Source organism: Lytechinus variegatus, chromosome 7, assembly GCF_018143015.1.
Source record: "Lytechinus variegatus isolate NC3 chromosome 7, Lvar_3.0, whole genome shotgun sequence".
NCBI lineage: Eukaryota > Metazoa > Echinodermata > Echinoidea > Temnopleuroida > Toxopneustidae > Lytechinus > Lytechinus variegatus.
The window spans coordinates 42779545-42800469 of NC_054746.1; the positions used below are offsets into that span (position 1 = coordinate 42779545).

The window sequence follows — 20925 nt, forward strand, 5'->3', positions numbered from 1 at the left end:
TGATGCTGGCTGCCTGTATTTCTTGAATTGAATACTGACTTCCTACCCTAGAGAAAAAAAACAGTTAAAACATGAAGCTACATACATGTATTACTCCATGGTTAAATTGTTGTACACAATGGAACATGTTGAAATACAATGTAAGAAAGGAGCGAAGGGGGAGGGGGGTATTTGATAGGCCTATATGTTCATGTACGGTACACCTTTTTTTTTCAAGTGAATCTCCTGTTGTTAGAAAGATGAAAGCATTATAGGGTAAGGGCTAATCCAAGTTTAAAGTAATGATTAAGTTTCTGAATAAATGTAGGCTTCACTAGGGCCGTCTGCACCATCCCGAGTTTTCAAATTAGCGCGCTATTTCTGATCCGGCAAATTATCCCGATCTGAAAAATCTCGAGATTGTTTGTAATGCAGACGCAATTATCGCGCTAGTTCGTAGGATTAATCTCGAGATTGCAATCCCAAGTCAACTCGGGTTTATTTGCAAAATAGCGCGCTATTTACGAATTATCGCGCTAATTCGTAGGTGCAGACGCACTCGGGTTTGGACTCGGGTTAATTTATTCATGACCTTCAGTCCATAATGCAATTCGCGTTCCATTTCCGCCTTGGTAAAAACATAAACAGCGATTATACCGAACGCATGCGAAAGTCAACTTTATCATAGCATTCATTAATTCCCTAATCAGCAACGATGGTGTCAAGCCCCCCGTGAATGGATTTTGGGAGAGACCAGACCGATGGGGGAGGCGCTCATTATCGACGATGGTCATAGTCAATAACAATACTGACAGCATTGTCGTCTTATTCCTTCGCAAAATGTGAGCAAATAGCATTTCTTTCCTCCCCTCTCTCTCTCTCCCCCTCTGTCGTTGCCTCGGAGTCCGCCATCATATTAAACGAAGAATACTTCACTCGCTTATAATTATAGCGCGGCTGAGCTGAGAGGATTGTTGCATAACGGTCGAATTCGGCGAAAGAGTACATGTACTTGATTGCATATCGCGGGAAGTTATTCAAAAGCGCGGGCCGTTGAAACTCCAAGATCGAAAGTGCGCATGCTCGGAATATCGGGCTTGTTGCCTCGCTCGAGCAAGAATCGCTCTTCGTGCGATGGTGGAGACGGGGTTTCTTGAATCTCGAGATTAATCGCGAAGAGGGCTGATCGGGCTAAAATCTCGAGATTGAGCAAACTCGGGATGGTGCAGCACCGCCTACTGAAAAAAAAAGACTAATATGCCGAGAACAGGCTGGCTGAGAAATTAATCAAAATCTGATAACAAAATCTCTAAATTTTATAGTTTGATACTTTGAAAAGAAAAATTATTCCATCATGTCATGTCCATACACTTTCCTTTTATTTATTTAACATTTCATGCATGTGTGTGAAAGGCCTTTTTTAGTTTCAGCAACTACATGTATTATCTTATACACCATTATTAAACACTAAAGCAATTTTTTTGCATTCTTGGATGACAAAATTTGAATAAATAATATATCATGTAATAGAATAGTGTATAAAAGAATATGTTGGGAGATGATGATGACACCATCAGCTTGCCCATAGCTTATTTATGAAGACATGCTCTGAACTGTTTCACCTGAATATTGGTGAAGGTTTGATAAATATGTGTCAAAGAACAACAGAGTCAACAAATTTACATGTATATTGGTGAATGAAACCCTTGAAACCAGTTGATTCATATTCAAAGAAACAGATCACCAAAAGTTTGAGGAAGATTACTGAAATATAAAAAAGTTATGAGCGCTTGAAAATATAGAGATTATGAATGCGATAAATCCTCAATATTGGCAATGGGACCAAGCTCGGTGATTTTATACATGTACATCTCACTTAATAAATTTTCTCTAGATCTAGTCTATCATAAGATAAAGTGTTCATTTTTATGAGAGGACATGTACATGAAATGCAGGTTTTAAAACAAATACTATCCATTGACGAATTGCTTGACCTATAATTAAAATTAGCAAAAAAAGAGATGTTTTGTGATACGTATGTGTCCAGAGGGGAAAGTTGTACGAGTTTGACATCACAAATCTTGTTTGCATTGTCAATGAAAGGATCTCCATTGGTCATTTTCAAACAAAAGTGGACATGGGGGTGAAAATTAAAACTTGCTAGAAATCATTAGGCTTCAATGTTTTTTGAAACTAGACATCTTATAGTATATTTTTCCATTTCATTTACATAAAATTATTAATTATGTCTTGAGATACAGTGAATTTAATGCAAGGGAAATTAAATGTTACAAAATGTTGATTTTTGCATTAAAATTTACATATTGCCAATCACAACATAAAATTTGTATTAGAAGCACATTTGTTGGCAAGATACAAGCTGTGTATTGTATCTAACTCCTAAAAAGCAAAAAAATATTCTGTGAAGTGTTTTTCTGAAAAAAATTGGGTTTCGAAGTTTTCAAAACTGGTTGTCGTGTCACTCACGTTTTAAATGCAAAAAGTTTTCTAGAGCTGTGTATTCTGAAAATTAATTTGTCCCAGTACTGGAGCAAATACAGTTTATCTGTACCTTATTGTATATAAAGTAACTTGGTCCAATGTGTTAAGGTAAAGCTAAAATTAACTGTCAAAGTTGCGTCGTGTCACTCACAATGTCGTGTCTTTCACGAAATGTCGTGTCACTCACGGTATTATATTGTGTATAAAAAAGGACATCAAGTAATTTTTGAAGCGTTTTACCAGGGATACAGTCAAAATGTTGTTCCTGACATCATTTAGGCCTATTCTAGGCTAATAATTTCCTCCATTTTCCTAATTTTACTCCTTTTTATGGAAATATTGAATTTGACATTGAGCTCATCTATTTTCTCTCCTCTCTGTGGTTGCCTTGGTTTAAAAAATCCTGAAAATTTTCCATTGGTGTGAAGACTCAGATCCTAATTCATATTTTGGTGAATGTACTGTGATTAAGAATATAACAACATAATCAATCAACACAAAATTATGAATGAATCAAGAGAAAAACCACTATACTTAAGCAATGGACATATTTACAATGCATAAAGGGTTGGTGATGGTGATGGTTCAAGTCATACCTAGGTATTACTCAAACATTCTCTGTCTCCATTTACAGAAATAAGCAGAAAGTTCACCTTTCTTTTGAGTAATGTTATTTCTTTGTTATACATGTAATACTCAGCTAGAAAAGTCACGGATGCTTTTTTGAAATTTTTAGAAATTTTAGTGGTAAAGTAGTGTACATGAGATATAGGAGATCACCATGAACACCAAACATTTTTTCAAATTCGGAAAAGAAAATACTTTTCTTTTCCTTCTGATTGATTAAATCAACCTTTTCATTTGCCATAAAGCTTGTATTCCAGGACATGAAATAAACAAATTTGCAAGAAAACAAACATTTTGGATATTGCTTGAAGCAGCTACATGCCAAGTTCAAAATCATTATTTGTTCGGCCACCATTCATACCGCTAGTGATTAACTACATGTAGGGTCTGAACAGCAAACTACCGTAAGTGGGCCGATGTGTGTTCAGAGCAGATTTGCATTTACACATAGTCATTACAACAAAATGATGCATGTTCATGTAGGTCCCAACAAGTCCCAACCGAGACCGCATTTTGATTTCAGCAACTTTGGATGGGTTGCCATGTACCAGTAGATCATTTTTTTTTTTTTTTGGTGGGGGGAACCCTGATAAGAACAGAGCTGGACCTCCAGGGGAAAAAGCTATTGAGGTATCAAGGGAGCCTGATTGGGATGTTGAATTGGATTTTAGTGTGACATCCAAGGGCTTAGAAAAGGAAAGGCTAATGACTTGTAGTTGTTATGTAATAGTAGCAGACTGCAAGAATCAGGTACTGACTGCGTCTTTCACCTTGTGGCTTTCCCTGGATTCCCATGGTATGGTATATGATCAAATAATTAGCAATGAAAAGGCGCTTACAAATTCCAGCAAAAAGCAAACTCTGAATTTTGGTACAGTGCCTACATGTACTGATTTGGGAGGGTCCACATACAAGCAGTGTTCAGGAGAAAACCTATGCTTGTTGAGTTGAATTTCCAATTTTCTCAAGGCGATTTGCTGATAGTCCATCTGAAGTGTGCAGCAACGTGATTGTGGTTTGGTACCAAAAAAGACATTTAAACTGCCATGTCCTATTTGGACAATGCCTATAAAAATATTAAAGGAGAATAATATTGTAATCAAATATTTCAAGAAAAGGGAGTCATACATGACATCATTGGCTACCAGACCATGCCAGATGATGTGAGTGACTATTGAGAATACCTTTCTTACAAGGAAAAATTATTCCTTCCGTTGTGGAAGCTGAATTGTATAAACCTGTATAAAACTTTCATATACAGATAGGGAGAAAGAGTTAAAGTTTTGAATGATATCAGGCCACAAAAAGAATGTTCGAGTTGATGTCAATGCCAAGACCTCATAACACCTCCTTCAAGTGCCCCCACCTCCTCTAAAGAGGAGAGTGGTAGAAGCCCTAATGTGACAATGTGGTATGGTATAGGGAATGTGAGTTGATGGGCAAATATGACCATAAACCAAGAATAAAACATCAGGATGACATATTATGAACTTAAAAGAAAGCAGTTATTATGTAATTAAGATTGTTTTTTGGTTAATTGTATTTTACTCTTCTACATCATGCAAAAAATACTTTCAATGTTGAGATAAATGTTGTATTTTTGCACTTGTCGTGTCACTCACGTTTTGGATGTCGTGTCACTCACGGTATATAGGAGGGTACCATTTTCCATAGAGAAGGTTTGATTGATTTTGGCTATATGTGTTAGATAGGTACACTATTTATGTCCATTTACTGGTACTCACAGTACTCCATGACAACTACTTGGGCACGAATCCAACCATATGTGTTAGTGGTCAGAAACCCATGTCCAAAATTTGTCGTGTCACTCACGCACCATTTTTTAATCATATCTACTAAACAAATTGTTGAATTCAAATCAAACTCGTAGTGGCCCATGCCAGTACTACATTGTATATAATATAGTAGTCATGATTGATTCATAACCTTTAAGTTTGAAGATATGAGCCCTTAAACCTCTCCGATTGTCGTGTCACTCACGTTTGAAAATGACCCATTGTAATAGTGATCTCAACATTCAAATGCTCATACATGAATATAACTCTCATAGTGTATGTCTAATTATTCAAAAACTTTCATTAACGGTAATCTAATTCTGTATGTATTTCTGCTTTCACACAAGTTAACTTTTCCACAGGTTTAATTCTCCTTTATTAAAGTATTTGATGTCACAGACGAGCATGTCAAGTACACCCCAGAAATGTTTGGATTCGAATCAATATAGAAAAAATCAAACTAGCATAATGCTGAAAATTTCATGAAAATCAGATGTAAAATGAGAAAGTTATGACATTTTATTTTTTAAAAAGTTTTCCTTACTTTTTACCAAACAGTCATTGACATGCAAATGGGAAAGTCGATGATGTCCCTCATATACTTTCGTTGGTTTTTTGTTTGAATTGTGCAATATTTCATTTTTTACAGATTTGACAATAAGGGCCAAGTTGACTGAACCATGTAGTATTGAAATAGTGCTAATTCCACATGTTCAAGGAGGAATTAATCTAAGTTGTTTCTCTTGACAATGAGGAGAAAAATTGAATAATAAAACAAAAATAAAAATTGAATTGCAAAAAATTTAATCATAAAAAAAAACTGAATCATAAAAAATGAATCATCAGGATGTGCATGCCATGATATTTACATCCGATTTTGATGAAATTTTCAGTGTTACATGTACATGTATGCTGACAAGTCAACCGCATTTTTTGTTGCGGTTGACTTGTCCTTAAAACATATTTTATGGGGTTTTTCAATGCAAATGTGCATGCTGGTTCCCTATTTTTTTTTTCAATGAGAAATTTGTAAATAATGCATGATAATACAGTAGGTCTATTCAGTAGTTGGACCTTTGAATCTACATGTATTCAATCCTATGCAAGTCACTGCTGAGAAACCATGGTTCATGTAATGTAAAGCTACATTTACATGTATGTGCACTATTTTGCTGAAATATTTTTTCCCTACAAATCTGAATGCACATAGCAATAAACTTGAATTAAATTTCATGACTCGATGCACTACATGTACATGTATGTATTGTAACATTTGCAAGAACATTATGACCTGTACATGCCCCACCCCTCAATACATGTTCGTGAAAAACCTATTGAGCCATCATGCATTTGTGCATACATTTTGAGTAAACTATAGTGACTTCATGGAAGTTTGTATGTACAGAATCCTCACAATATTTGTGTATACTGTACCTCTAGTTCCTGAGACTCCTTGTGTTTTGCTATTTTCACAGGACTAAATACATACATGTATTCTTGTCTGGTGTGAGGTAATAGGCCTACATGCTATGTATGAAATCAGCTGATAAAACTTTGCAGTTGAATAGCAAACTTGTACTTTGATCCTGCATTGTATACTGCTTAACAAACAGCTTGATATAAATTATATTGTTCATGTAGTTGATTCACAGAGTGCAATAGCAAGTGAATTTAATTACACATAGAAGTTGCTGATTAATCGGACTATTAAACTGTGTATTGGATTTCCCCGTATGCAGCGTGTTCCAGTAGAATTACCAGTCATGAATATTGGGTAAGCATGATACTCTGTTAAGGTTGACAATTAGGCTTTTGACTATTGTGAAAATCTTTACAAGTATAGGCCCTAGTCTTTTGCAGGGAGTTAAAACATATCTCTTCTAAAATAATACATGATGTTACATGCATAGTGTGTTTCAATTACTATCCATGCTTATGGGGGATGAAAGCTGTTCATGTACCCCCCCCAAAAAATGTCAAAAATATTATAATCACAATGTAGCCCCTATTCAAATTACTTTCTGGTTCTAAATGTGAAAGGTAATTTGAAATGAACAGATATAGGAAAAAATGTTGATTTTTCCCACTGAACAAGAAAATTACAGTGGATGGTTGCCCACCCCCCCCCCCCCCCGTAGCAAGCAATGCCCCTGCTTGCAGTGTACACAAGTAAGCCTAATACATATATACCCCATGATTTTACTTGTATTGGGGGAGGGGGCTGCAGCCAATTCCGGCTCCAATATTTTTTGTGCTAGTATAAATGAAGCACAATACTACAAGCAGCTTCAAGTACATGTAATACCCTTTTTACACAGGCTAAAATTTCCTTAACCCCGTACTATAGGTGGGGCTAAATTGCCATTTAGCCCCACCTATAGTACGGGGTTAAGCTTAGCCCACTTTCTTTTTTTACACAGCATTTTTGCAAAGTGGGCTAACCCCACCTTTAGTACGGGATTATTTGGCCCTGCAAAAAAGCAGGGTTATCCCAGCAATTGCAGTGCTTAGAGCGATAGTACGGGGTTAAGATCGCTAGTGTAAAACGAAAGTGGGCTAAGCTTAACCCCGTACTATAGGTGGGGCTAAATGGCAATTTAGCCCCAGCTTTAGTACGGGGTTAAGGAAATTTTAGCGTGTGTAAAAAGTGTACGAGTGAAGTACTTGTACTACGAATGATCGACAAAAACCACTAGTCCGGGGTTAGCGAGTTTCGTGTGTGAAAAGCAAGCATTCCTTATCCGGGGTTAGCATTAACAATTTGGCATGTTTGAAAAGGAAAAAAAAATAGTACGGGGTTAAGGATAGTACGGGGTTAGTGATACATGTAGTCCGGGGCTAAGAAAATCCTTTGTAAAAAGGGTACAAGTTGGTAAAATACCCATGTTCTATGTACGTAATAAGACTGCAGTATGGAAAATATGTAGAGCACAATCATGAAGTTGTATCACATTTGAATGAGTGTGCCTATACATGTATGCAATAGCCGATGTAAATGCTTTCATGAGTAAGAAAATGATGTGTGCTGGGCAAATTAGGATGGTATCTATAGCCTATGCTATTGGCAGGCCGGCACAACAGTAGTTCTGGAGACATGTGTGTTAACTTTACATGTAGGAACAGCTCACACAGAAGGGAAAGTGTCTTGGTGTATGAGTCTAGAACAAGAAATTAAATAGAACATCCCATAAAAAATAACTATCAATGATTTATTATGACTAAATCACAAAAACAATTCCTCATTCACGCATGAGAGAATAAAAACAATTTGACGAAAGGAAACCAAACAGAAAATTGCATTCTAATAGTATACCCCTTTCATAAACCCATCCTCCAATTATCCGCCTAAGAGTAATGCGGATAATTCTATAAAAATTGTGTTCAGAAACTCTGAAAATAATCCGCACTATTTTTTTATGAGCGCCCGACCTGAAAAAGGCGGATAATTGTCATGGCAACTGCACACGCCCCCTCCGATGGAGTTGCGTTGGAAAAGGGTGACCGCACCATGGCAATTATCCACATTACTTTGGAAATGCGTTCATAAAGTCAAAATCTGGTTCCGATGCTGCTATTATAGACCAAATTATGTGGCTCTTATCCGCATAATTGGGTTTATGAAAGGGGTATAAAAGTGCAATATTTAGGCTTACTCTTAATTTGGTACCTCAATCACAGGATATGGGTTCTGTATTATAATACTAAGGAGCTTCAAACATGGTTCCATAACAGTTGCTCCTAGTAATAACTTAGCCTCCAAAACTATATAAACTCCAATCCTAATTTTTACATTATTCTGAACCCCATAAACTGTTTTACAATCCTACAAAGTAACTCTAACCCTCTTTAAAGAGAAATGCCAGTAGTTGCATTAAACACTGATTTCATGAGAAAGTCTGTAAAACCAGGCTTAATTGTCAGTATATCATCGAGGATGTAGATCTGGTACAGTTTAAACTGAACTTTGTGAAATCTTGAAATCTACGCTGAAAAATGTTCACACTGAAGATCACCTACACAGATACATTGTAGGCACACGTTGGACAGTGTATCATTATTGCTGGAATAAAGACCCGACGGAAGTGGCCGAATCCAGGCTTATTTTGCTTATTTCTCAGCAATTACACAATTTCTTCCAGAATCCTTTGGCACATATTTTTTATTCATACAAACAGACACTTGGGTGGTCATTATATTAGATTCTGTAAAAAGTCATTTTGAGATTGTTACCAAAACTGGAATTTATCTTTAAGACAGTCCGGTATAGCAGGATAGCATACCGGTGTCCCTCATACACATGTAGATGATAGATACCGTGTTTACACGTGCATTGGCTTTTGGTTCAGAACCAAAAGCCAATGCAGTATCGGCTATCGGTTTATCTTGCACTGCGTTTACACGAGCTCGCCGTGCAGAATCGGCTCGTGTGGCAAAAACCTGAAAAGATTTGCACACCAACAATATACGTCATAATAAAGACAACGCTTGAGATCCTTGTGCTTACAAGTACGTCATAATGGTAAAGTAAATGAAATGCGGGCCAATTGCCGATGCAGAATCGTTTTTCTGTTTACACGTTAAAAAAAGCGGATTCTGTATCGGTTTTGAACCTACTACCTTGGTGGTGCATAATTGCAGATTCTGCACTGAGAGGCGATGCAAGTTTATCGCGTTTACATGCAACACAAAAGCCGACGCAGCGTGTAAACATGGTAGGAGTTGTTAATTAATTTTATACCTTGAGGCTCCTCCATGTACATGTAGTTCATGTCATGTACATTGAGCAAACAGCATTCATAAAAGTTATCTCCAATCTAATTTTACATGTATGATGGCTCTATTCGCTACCATGGACCTACAATACTACAACTGCAAAGTGATCATAGATTATTTTCAATAAATTTGAAGCTGAGATATAATGTAGATTGTTAACATGACTGATTTGCTGCCAGGGAATGTGCTGGTACTATTAACAAGTGAATATGAGATGTTTCTACTCAGTCATAAATTATGAATGCTTCACATGAATATTTCATGACCTAACTTACTATCATTGTTTACATGTACATGCTCATTTCCCTTGCTTACACCATAGAGCTATCTGTCAGAGTAGTTGTACGCATAAACCTAACCTACAGCATATTGAATAAATGTGTTATAGTAAACAGGGTGGTGCTAGAGCACTTTGATTGGGGGTGGCAAGACCAAAACATATCATTAAAGATGATATTTTATTCGATTGAATGGGTAAATATAAAGATACATTACCCAGACCTCTCTTTTTGATGGACTTTTCCCCCTCATATCTCTTGTTCTTTTTTGTACAACTTGAAAGTCATAGCCCCACCCCCCCCCCCTTGCACCACCATCTGATAACATACTTTCAATCTACTTGTACATAAATGCCTAAATTGCTATGGATGAGAACTCGTGTAATTGTTACAATGTTATTTATGTTCTCTAGAAAATATGAAATTTCAAATATTACAAATTCATTTGATATGTCACTTTTTGAATGAATCCCATTATTATTCATATTGACAGCAAAATAGGTAACAATGTATTATTTCATTAAAAGAGATGAATTGTAAGGCTTGGTAATGATGTGTCATTTGTAAAGACAAACATTCATGGGAAACCTTTCCAATATAAATCAGTTCCAATTTATTTCTTGCTGTGAAGGAATTGCAAGGACACCTTTTCCAGATATGTTTGTATTCCAAACACTTGCAATATGGAAGGCCAATTTGTGTTGGATGTACTGCTGGCCAATCAATATTTCATTGTTTCATTGTGAACTCTCTCAATGCCTTGTATACAAAACAGAGAAGGCCTTTACAATGAGTCTCTCGGCCTCACTCTCTTTTCATTGACTACTCTGTAAATGTATGTATGGATACACCATCCATCCGTCGGTTCACTTATGGTATTTACATTATGGCACAGCACGCACAGAAGCAAGTTTTTGTCTCCTTGCACAAATGTGCGTGGCTGGTATGATGTGCAGGTTATTACAGTGAGGCGAAGGAACCAAGCGGATGTAGTCCAGCCCATACAGATGCTACATCTGCTTTTCACTTTCAGTGGTATTGGTGTACATTGTGTGTTGGCTTTCAGAGGAGGAGAGGATTATTTTTGGATGCTTGAATGCTTGGATTAAAGAAAACCAATTTTCAATCTTAGGCTTTGGGATAGGATTATCATTTACTCATCACTTGATTTGTTTGATCAATGAACCGTGTTTGATAGGAGGGTGAGTACTCCTCATTACTATCATTCATTCAGTCCTGACAGATTCAAAGATGAATTACATACATGTACATACAGTGTAAATGTATCAGACAGTCTTTGCTATAAACTATGATTTTTTTTTCTAATAATATGCTTATGATCTCGTGTCCATGTTGAAGGAGACAAGAGATCAAACTGATAAGAGCAAACAAGGATGGTGTGTGTTACCGTAGACATATCATGAATATGAGTATTTCATGCTGATGACATTGTAACATAAATGTAGGCCTACATGTGCATGTATAGCACATTGTATGTTTTTGTGATATTGGCATTTATACTGTTGCTTATTTTGCATTCATTTAATAGTGCTCAAGATTTATGCTATACTGCTTAACTGTAGATTTTCATAACAGACCATAATTTTTCAACAAGTTGTGTGTACTATGGCTATGGTATACCTCCATCATGCAGTATGCTATAAAGAAATAATTATGAAATTACAAATTAATTTAAATATTGAGGTTTCTTAAGGAATACGGTTCATTGTTAATCAGTTGCTGAGAATGATTTTTGTCTTGCCTGCAAAGCAGAGCAAGACTAAAGGCGCCGCTTTTCTGACAGCAGTAGTGTCAACATCAAATCTTAACCAACCCAATGTTAAGTTTTTGGCATGATGTAATAACTTAGAATTTAAGTATATGGATCTAGTTAATGAAACCTAGATATTAAAAAGGGAAATCAAAGTATTACCAGGGATATGCAACAACTACTGAACACCCTGTCTTGGTTTCAGGTCACATGACCAAGGTCAAAATTCATTTAGGGTCAATGAAATTTGGCTATGCTTTTTAATGAAACATAGACAAAAGGGTAATCAAGTATAAATGATTGTTTTGCACACATCTTAGATCACATGATCATGGTCAAAGGTCATTTTGGTTCTATGGACATAGTATTTTATTATGATATGAATGTTTTCTTTTGTGAATAATTATTTAATAGCTGTTTTCAAAGTCAGCACTACTGCTAATGCTATACCGGATTGGGTAATGCAGGCGAGATTGCCAGAGGCATTCCACTTGTTTCTTTTTGTCTTCTTGGGTTATGATCTTCATATTATTTGCCACAAAATTTAGATACAGATGTATAGAATTTTCAAGTTGTCATACATACATTGTAGCTTTTATACTATATGTATGTGTTGTACAATGTACAATAAGCGTACATAGACAGTGTAGGCCCACACGTGATGAAGGAACTTGCAAAAGGAAATGCCAATTGATAGTACTTAAACATATTGGTAATTAAAATATTGTGTAGATATTGTTAGTATCAGTTTCTTGTCAAGTTTTATAAAGCCAGTAAGTGTCACCTAAAACTTTGAACTTAACATTGAACTTTGGTTTATTGTAATCTTACCCGGCCTTAAAGGGCCATTGTAATTTATTGATGGCATTCATTTTATGATAGCTATTAATTAATGTCCTCTAAAACGATTGATAAAACTCATGATATTGTATTATTTCTTCCTGAATTTGAAAGGTAATATTGTCCAAATTTAATCAATACTTTTGTGAATTTTCCTCCTGTTCACGTTTGAATGTGCCAGTACTAGTATTTATTAAAATATTTTTGAATTAAATGGGTACAACAGGCTGAAAACTATGTGATTTGCAATAGATAGCATACAATCAAACAAACAAAACTCTTAACATTTCATTGAATATATTGGATTAGGAATATGTCACAGGGTAACAAATGGTACATGCATGACAATTCAAGTTTGGCATCATTTCATTGAAACAGTGACTTCTATGCATGTCATCATCAATATCCAATGAGCAAATGAGGATGCAATTTCCCCACGTACTCATGTATTTTCTTATAAAAATAATGTTGATTCAGTTTTTGTCCACCAAGAATATTGAAATAACACAAATGATCTATGCTCCTGGTATTGTCCAAGATGATGAAGAAGCAATCAAACATTCTTTGAATATCATGACTCATAATGAATAATATAGTGTACTCAAAGTAAACAGTGTGGTAGTCCACTCAGTGAGTGATGGGAAAACCAGAATAATGCAATTTACCAAGGCCAGATGTCAGACTTGTAACTGTGTAAACATGAACAATACGTCAACTGTTTGCTTCAATAATATTCGTTTCATTTTTTAGAAATAGATGATTATGTAATTTGTCATGTTAAACAAACAGAGAATAAAGCAGCGTGAGAAATATTTGAGGGCAATAGGCAAATTGCCATCATGACCGCTCAAATCGCCCCTCACCCCCCCCCCTAAATGAATGCTTGGGGCAACCTACTTAAAGAGTCACCCCAAGACATGCATAGAGAGCTGAAGGCCATTGGCGGCGGAGCCCAAAAATTTAGGGGATGTCCACCTGAAATTTGGGATGGACACAGGTAAAAATTGGACAAGTGCCCCTAAAAAAGATTTTCAACCTAAATTTTAGGAGTGGCTAACCAAAATTTTTTGACCAGCAAAAAAAAAAAAAAAGTCATCAACCTAAATTTTAGGGGGGGACAACACACGTTTCAAGGGGGGTCCAAGTGAATTTAGGGGGGACGCAGGAACAAAAATTGACCAAAAAAAAAGTTATCGGAAAATTTTTTTGGAGGACCGTCCCCCCCACCTAAAATTTAGGGGGGACATGTCCCCCCCCCCCGCTTCCGCCGCCTATGCTGAAGGAAGAATTTCAGTATTCTATGGCTGTGTTTATGCGACCTCAAGCCAGAATCATGATTTGAATCATTCAAAACTAGTGCGCAGTTTGACAGAGGAAGTTTTTCGCACGTGTTATGGCTCTCGGAAAATCTTTTGCTTCCAGAATTCAGTCTATACCTCATTTTGTTTACTTCTATCATAGGATCCATATGCTTCTATTCATCTTGTTGGTTTATCCAAAATGGTGTTCGGAAGTGGATTTCAGCATAGATCCAATTTAATATTGATACTGTTTACTCAACAACAACTGAGATCATTGTCTGTCCAGTTAATTCATTCACTAGAACTAGATTAATTTATTTACTAGAAGTTGAAGACATGACAAAAAAAAATGAAAAGTCGTGGACGATGCAATGACCAACACAGAACTTGTACATGACAAGAAATGCATGCATAGTACATAATCATGTCCATACGATGAGAATATATAGAGCACCTTGAGCTTGGCAAGAATCAAACCGAAAGTAGCCCGACACAGTGTGGTCATAGAATCATGGTTCAAATCATGATTGCGTTTATTCGACCTTTTTTTCGTTCGTGATTCTACAGAAACGTCTTTCTAAACCCCCCTTTTTCCGTGTTTCATGTTTGTGATAATTTGTACATGTATCTTTCATTTAAACCACCCAGGGGGCCATTTCATAAAGCTGTTTGTACTTTGAGAGTAACATTAAGAATGACTCTCTGTTTGCTATATGTAGGCATATGTACTATTTATGTAGGATGCAAGGCTGCAAGTTACCAGTAGACAGTTATACAGAAACCTGTAGAAATTAGCATAACAAGCAATCTGATAATGAATTTGAGATCTGATTATGTAAATTGTAAATGCACATGTGTAGGTGAATACTGTCTATATCGTGGTTGCTGCTGGCTTGCTGCTGATGTTGAAAGGTCACCATATCCAGAGATTTTAATTCAATCTTCATGACATTTGGCATGTTATGGTAAGGCAGATCAGCTGATGGACCAAACATGTATATTTAGTGATGTACATGTACCAGCTCACTAAATAAAGTTGAATGTACTCCACAGGCACAGGGACATCAGCAAATAAAGGTTATATCATTATTTGGGGCATTTTTGTTGGGGGCAATATTTCAGATAATTTACATGGATGTGATGAAATTAATAATTTGTGTCATTGATTTATAAAAAAAGGAGACCTTAATAGAGTTGCCTAGTATTCTGATCTCTAGTTTTAGATGGATGTTTATCTGTTTTTACATGTACATGTATGGCAAATTCTGTTTTCATTTTTTTTGCTCAAACATGCAAAAACTAGTGAGAGATATCCTTGATTGAATTGGTGTTTGAAGTTACGACTTAATACATTGTTTCTCAAATGACATGATGTGAGATACATTGTACATGCACATGTAATATACGCATGATTAGAACAGGGGTGGTATTCTGAAAATCGTCTTAACTTTTCTTGTAAGTCAGCAAGATAATAGCTCTCTAAAATTCTCTTAAATTGGTATTCTGAAAATTGTCTTATCTCTGTAAGGACGTCCCCTATTTTATCTCTGACACGCCCAATATTTCATCATTAACCTTGTTACATGCTCAGGTCAACTAATTTCTGAAAAATAATGAAGCGCCTCTTCTGAAAAATAATGAAGGGCATTGTTAATATGAGGCGTAATTTCCTTGCGCCCCTGACGCTTATGCTTGTGCACTTCTATGCTAAAAAATACACATGGCTCTTCTCAACAACATATTTTTTATGAAAAGATTCATCGTCTCGAACACCAATTTTTAATTGCTGAAAAGTCTACCAATCCGTCGTTATAATGTCTCCTTTTGTAAAACATGATGTTCTTGCGGGATGCAGCAAGAAATAATTATTGCAGACGGACAAATATGTTGTCTTGTGCAAAGGGATATTTATGCGCCGTTTTTAACTGTACGCATAATTCTAGCTCTGACATCATACTTGCATAGCGAAAGTTACAAGAAAAATTTACAAGAAAAGATACAAGAATTTTCGGAATACAGATTTTATTGTAACTCTAAAGATACAAGAATATTTCTCTAAAGACAATTTTCAGAATACAGCCCCAGGATCAATGCAATTTATTTTATCAAAAGATTCTATGAATGAACTTCCATGATATAAGAGCATTACCATCCTTTATTATTTGCATCAGAGATGAAAGAAATGTCAGTCTATTGAACCAAAATTTAGATTTAGTGTGATATGGTTCAAGTTATCGACTTTCATGTCCTTGATTATCACAGCTATAGTTAAAATGTAGGCCTACATGTATGTACATGTACTTTCATTTTTGCATTCTTACTGGTAAAAAACTGATAATTTAATGACTGTTATAATTGCCCTCTCCAGCCTCTAGCTAACCTCTTCATAATGGCAAATGGAAGTGATAGTAGACTTGCCTTCACAGCTATTATTGATTGCATGTACATGTATGCATAAAAGTTAATGGAAGTGGTTGTCAGATGTACATGTACAGTACATCATTTCTTTTCCAATGTAAGAAATGGTCTGATATACCAGTAGGCCCGTCGGGTCTAACTATTTGTTGTCCAGATGAAAGAAATAAACTTTACCAATATCAGCATATTATTTTGCATTATGTAATTTGAGCATGTCAACTACATGTAGAAGTACATACTGTATACAATAGGCTCATTTAACCAGCCCAAGTCTTCAAATTACCTTGCTCTTGATAGTCATATACTCATATTACCTTGATTAAAATAATCTTGTACCCTGATAATGGAGAATTTGATGTTGAAGCCATGACAAAAAAACAACAAAATGAAAAGCAGTGGACGATGCGATGACTAACACAGAACTTGAAGTTAAATGCACATGATAAGAAATGCATGCATAACAGCACATACATGTACATGTATAATAGCGCATGCCTTGTTCAAATCTGTAAATCAAAATTATTCCCTGCAATAATGTACCAGATCTAGATGTATGAGTGTATTTTGACAATTAACCTTTATTTAAAAGACTTTCTCTTGTTTCTCATGTAATAATTGTTTGCTGCATAGGACCAGAATCTTGAGATTGAACAAACTTGGACTAAATACATTTAGAAAGAGTATCGCAGTTACTTTGTATTATTATCAAACTCTTGATGTATTTTGCATACTATTGGATTTTTGTAACCTTGTATGTAAGCTTTATATTGGGCCTCTGTGATACTTGTAAATGAGATTTCATATTAAAAAACATGTTTCAAATGTTAAAAAAAATTAGGATTCCTGGCTGAAAATCATTGCTTTAAATCCTTGCATCGAACACAAGAAACCACAGTCTCACAGAAGATGGATTGTATGTCAGTTTTAATGAGATTTAGAGCCAAGCTGTGGGACTCATCTGAATTTTTAATGTGAAAATAATTGAGTTATTCTTCATTTATTATACATAAAAACGTAGCCCTATGTCATTAGTATCTCTGAATAATTCATGAATCACCATACTCGTAGTATTGAAGAAATGTAGGTTTAGTTTAATGCATGAAGGGTAAGTTCTCCCTGACTAAAGTTTTGCTAATAATATGAGACATTTATATTGCACTGAGTGCAGTGTTGCTACTATTACCCTGGCTTTAGCATGGAGCCTACTCTGATTTAGGGAGATATTCATTGTTGAATCTCATCTTATTACATGGGAGATATGTCATTCACACATGTGTGAAAAAAGGAAATAAGTATGATTTCATGTGATAACATAATAAAAAATAAAGTTGGGATGTGACAAGATCTGACATCATCAGCCCACCTAATGAATATTCATGACCACATTCACTTTTTTTTACAAAATATTGCTATATTTAAAATTCATTAAATTCTTTACTTGTCAGATGTTGATGAAAATTTTAGCATATTGCTCAATGCATTTTACTCTATTTAGATATAATCATTATCAGCCCGGAGCATCCCTTAAACTTATATGGGGATAGCCAGGATTGGGTCTCAAATTGTCTTGTCTGTATTATTACCTGGCAAAATGAGTTTTAAGTATCTATTTACATGTAGTCCTAATTTATACCCTGTAACTAGACTCAAGAAAACACATATTTTGTAGAAAAAAATTTGTACATTATGGAATATATACATGAAATGTACTTTTACGTGTAGTTCTGGAACTACCTACATCATGGCAGATTTTGTTGAAAGTACCGCAAAAAAAAAAATGCCTGGCATGTAGCATGTCCTGAAAGGGATGTACTTTTGACTTACGAGGCCCCTTGATAAAACCCTTCTCCCCGTAGACTTTGTACACTTGGGCCGAGGCTGGCTAAGTGTGGCCTCAAGGCCTACAACATGCAAAGCCTGAGTTTTTAAATTGCGCGCTATTTCTGATCCGGCAAATTATCCTGATATGAACAATCTCAAGATTATTTGTAATGGAGATGCTATTGTCGTGCTAATTCACAGGATTTATCTCAAGATTGCAATCCCAAGACAACTTGTGATTATTTGTAAATGTCGCACTATTTTACAAATTATCTTGCTAATTCGGGGGTGCAGACGCACTCGGGATTATTTTATTCATGGCGTCAGACCATAATGCATCGCTCGAGCAGGGATCGCTCTTCTTGCAATGGTGTAGACGGGGGTTTCTTGAATCTCGAGATTAATTGCGAAGAGGGCCAATCGAGCTAAAATTTCGAGATTGAGCAAACTTGGGCTGGTGCAGCACCGCCTTACGAGTGGGTTTCATATCTCTGTTGACAGGCACACGAGAAAACAAGCTTTGTGTTCTGTTTCAATGAACTCCACTGGATCGTGGTGGATATCAGAGATAATTGCCCACGCTTTGAAAATTTAACAGAAATAGATTAATTACCTGTTACTGCCATCTTGCAACATACAGGGCAAATTCAACTGCTTACATGTAGGAATACAGTGTAGTTTTACTAGTATTAAGTGTATAGGCTTTGTGTCTGTATCTTATACAGTATGTAGGTAAACCTTGTAAAATGTAGTTTTATGAATTATAAACTGGAGTGAAAATTAAATATTGATGCACAACATCATACAGTTGAGTTACATGTAGGGGAAGGCGGGGTAAGTTGAGCATAGGGGCAAGTTGAGCCACCAGCCCCAGGCCAATAATGAATGAGTCAGACATTGTGGTGGTGTCATGTATTGATGACCCATAGTATAACCCCTAACCCCACCACATTGTTTCCAACTTTGAAACAAAAAGTAGTTTTTTAGAGGGAAAAATATGAATTTCAGCCAAAAAAGTAAAAAAGAGTATGAAATAGATAAGTGCTTTATAAAGACACACGTCTTTAACTATAATAAAGACATGATAACAACATTATTAGTCTAGGTATGGATCTTCATTCTTATCATAGTCTTTTATATCATGGATGCATAATAAATGTGTGGATACAAAATTATCGCACTAAGTTCGGACTGGGGTAAGTTGAGCCAAAAAGCATGGGGCAAGTTGAGCCATGGTAATTCCTATGGTAATGTATCTTAAAAAACAAACAAACCATAAAAATCGATTGAAATGCAGGCTGAAAGGAGCAAATTTACATGACTGCTCTTTTCCTTTTACAGGATGTTAGTATTTATAGAGAATTAGCAAGTGAAAAGACTTTTTAAAAAAATTGACATGCTGGTTCTCCCCCCATACATTTTGTACATAGTTTTTGTGGCTCAACTTACCCTAGAAGGTGGCTCAAACTTACCCCATATATGGGGCAAGTTGAGCCATTTGACATCGTTTTTTTCAAAGGTCACGATGACTTTCAGTGTGGGGATAGAAATTTATATAAAGGTGGAAAATATTTCAGAAGAATTAAATTTCAAGGCAAGGTACTTATTTCGACAAGGTTATTAATCATATCAATTCTAACATGCAAAAAGCAAAAACTGTCACAACTTACCCCGCCTTCCCCTATGTCTAATGACCTATGATGATCATTAATTTAAACATACTTTAATAGTCCTCCATTGTAAAGTAACTTTATGAACACAATTTCAGAATTTGTGTCATCGATTTTGAACATGTACTGTATGTTTCATTTTTCGGTTCAGAGTTACCTCATGGGCAAATTTGACCTTTCCTTTGTTCTATTAGGATAAGCAAATTTCAAAGCAAGATGTTTTATAAGCATTCCTGATAAAGCAGGATGCAGAATTTTCAGAAATTGCGAGTACGACATACATGCACTTGGTCGACTGTTAAAACCTATGGATGTATTGTTGGTTTCCAGTGGATCTAACAAAAAACACTGAAAATAAAAAGAATAATCAAGACATCAGAGTTGGTGCATATCTCAGTGAATATTAAACCATATGCCATTTGAGTTCAAATAACCTACTGATCATACGCAGAATGGAACTACAAACTGGTCTGTTTTAATCAACGTGTATACAGTACGATAAAAAATTAGTGCTTGTACTTTCCAAAGAATTAAAGAATATAAATATCTTGTTTGATTTGGTTTTAATAATAATGATAACTAGTTTTTACATATCGCTTTCCCATAATGGCTCAAAGTGCTTTACAGCATATCAAAGCAGATTTTCATATTCAATTAAATATTTTTGGATATACCAGCATTACCAGGACTTTTTGTAGTTAAAAACTTTGGCAAGTAATGTAATCTGGCACGGTATTCACTTTCTTTTACTTTCCTTTTCACAGAAAATTTTTCTTTGGCGGATCCAGCAGCAAGCACAAGCGGCGTAACAGTGCCGACGATTCCCACGCCGGACCAAGTACCCCTTCATCGTCATCAGTGGCATCACCTTCACCGTCACAAGGACCACAGCGTAAGAGCCGATTACGCCGCTCTCTGAGCATGAAGCGGTTACGGAGGAGTTTTCGTAGCAAGGATACGTCCTACGTGCCCCCAGCTAGCAAGCCACACCAATGGCAGCAAGATGAGAAGCTGGTCAGGGGAGGGACTTGTAACTTTACTGTCAAGGTAGGTAGTCTATATAGTAAAGCTTATAAACCCTGAGCCCAGACACATTAAATATACAATCGATTGTATGTTTTTATTTGAAGGTTTGCATGGTGGCATGTA

At 36.0% G+C, this 20925-nt stretch overlaps 1 protein-coding gene across 3 annotated transcripts in view; it reads left to right on the forward strand.

Annotated features, from left to right (window-relative positions):
• Positions 1-20925, forward strand: part of LOC121419370 (protein numb homolog) — a 69932-nt gene that overhangs the window by 3015 nt on the left and 45992 nt on the right. The window contains exons 1-2 of one of the 3 annotated variants that reach the window (XM_041613804.1): positions 5941-6678; positions 20541-20823. In XM_041613804.1, coding sequence (XP_041469738.1) covers positions 6638-6678; positions 20541-20823 — 324 coding nt within the window. In that variant the 5' untranslated portion in view covers positions 5941-6637. Of the gene's footprint in view, positions 1-5940; positions 6679-10676; positions 11158-20540; positions 20824-20925 lie in introns of those variants that run through there. The other 2 variants (XM_041613807.1, XM_041613805.1) reach the window with 2 other exon arrangements.